This window comes from Propithecus coquereli, unplaced genomic scaffold (assembly GCF_000956105.1).
Source record: "Propithecus coquereli isolate 6110/MARCELLA unplaced genomic scaffold, Pcoq_1.0 Scaffold45, whole genome shotgun sequence".
NCBI classification, from domain to species: domain Eukaryota; kingdom Metazoa; phylum Chordata; class Mammalia; order Primates; family Indriidae; genus Propithecus; species Propithecus coquereli.
The window spans coordinates 3,186,923-3,188,628 of NW_012150285.1; the positions used below are offsets into that span (position 1 = coordinate 3,186,923).

A 1,706-nucleotide genomic window follows, 5' to 3' on the forward strand; every position below is an offset into this window, starting at 1 on the left:
AAAAAAAACTAAAATGAAGTCATGGGAAAGATTTGTGCAACAGAATTCACTATTATACCTTAAAAAGTAAAGTAGTGTCAAAAAACATATTTCTGGCATTTACACTGCAAAATACAGCCTGAATTTACAGGCAAAAATAGCAACAATTTAAAAAATAAGATTTTTAACCTATTCTAAAAAGTACAGGTTAAAAGTATAGGTGGGATCTAATAATATGTTTAAAATGGAAGAAAAATAGTATTTGAGCTATTTTTTGAATCGTCTTGATGTTTTTTAAACTTTTACCCCCACTTCTAAAATTTAACACTCTAAGTCTTGAGAAAAAAAAATCCAAAAATACAATTTTGCTTCCAACTAAAGCCTAAATCCCTTCCAGTTCAACTACTTTATAATTTCTCTATGAGAAATTTTTTTAAATCTCTCTAATTATTCAACACATTCTAAAAACTTTAAGCTAGTTCTAATATCACTTTTCCATCTGCATGAATTGCCAAAGGTCTAGCGAAATGGCAAGCACAGCAGAAGATAAGTTAGTCTTACCTTAAAGCTGCGTTAATTATTTAAATGCTGAGGGCAGAAATATAGCTGTTAAAATTATCTTTTTCTTACCCCTTCCCCTAAAATGAAATATCCTTATGTATAAAGTATGCAAGTAAGGTATCTCTATTTCTACTAAATTTAAGTAACAAAATGCTTAAACAAGAGGAAAACAATACCAAAGATCTTCAAGTCACTTCTTCCTAGAAATAGTAAGACACTATTAAATGCAAAGTATAGTTTAATTAAAATTGAATAAATAGGTATAAGCCCCCAAACTGCAAGCCTATGTCCACATCATTGAAACTAGAAGACCTGCTCTGATCTTGTCCTCCTCACCTCATCTGTCTGAGGTTCCTGAGCCTGCGCAGCCTTGGGAGCTGAAGAGTCGCAGTCTAGACTGTAATGCTCACAGTAGTCATATGCTGCCTTGGGGTCACCTGTGATCAAAAACTGCTGGATGTCCCCCTGCAAAGAAACAGACATGGATGTAGTCAGCATATTCAAATACACGTATATCCCGCGCAAGATTTATTCAAGACAATTTATTTTTAAATATCTGAAGATGAAAAATCACTAATATTTCAATGTTAAGACTAGCATTACAGGATTAAGAGAGAAACTCAGACCTATTTTACATATCATCTGTAAATATTAACTGTTTATTCAACACTATTTCCTGGTTCAGGATATCTATGCTATATGCATCCATGTGTCAAAACTCAGTTTCACTGCAATCACAGTTTAATTCTGCATGGTAGAAGACAAATGAAATGTAAATAAAAGGCTGATAAAAAAAAATAAGTCAATACATTTTAAAGACTGTAAATATAAAGACAATAATGTGATTCTAATACTAAATAACTAAAAACCTCAATTAACAAACTGAATTGTTATTGTTAGGCAAATTTATAAGAGATTTTTAAGTAAAAGTTAGATCCAATTATTGTGCTTTGTTAGAGGAATCAGTATTAAAGCAAATTACTATCTAAAAAGATGAATAAAAAATACAGACATAGGAAAAATCCAAATTGTAAACAAAAAAACATAGGTTTGGTGCATTTTTATTTTTAAAAAGGAGTACCTACTCATACATTAAAAATCACTCATTCTGAAATCTGTATGATTTTAATAAAATGACAAAGATTAGTAATATTTAATAATAGGAT

At 30.3% G+C, this 1,706-nt stretch overlaps 1 protein-coding gene across 1 annotated transcript in view; it reads right to left on the minus strand.

Annotated features, from left to right (window-relative positions):
- The window catches only part of COL11A1 (collagen, type XI, alpha 1), a 221,557-nt gene that overhangs the window by 158,449 nt on the left and 61,402 nt on the right, over positions 1–1,706 (minus strand). Inside the window, exon 5 of the mRNA XM_012654837.1 lies at positions 877–1,005. Within this exon, the coding sequence (XP_012510291.1) occupies positions 877–1,005 (129 nt within the window). The remainder of the gene's footprint in view (positions 1–876; positions 1,006–1,706) is intronic.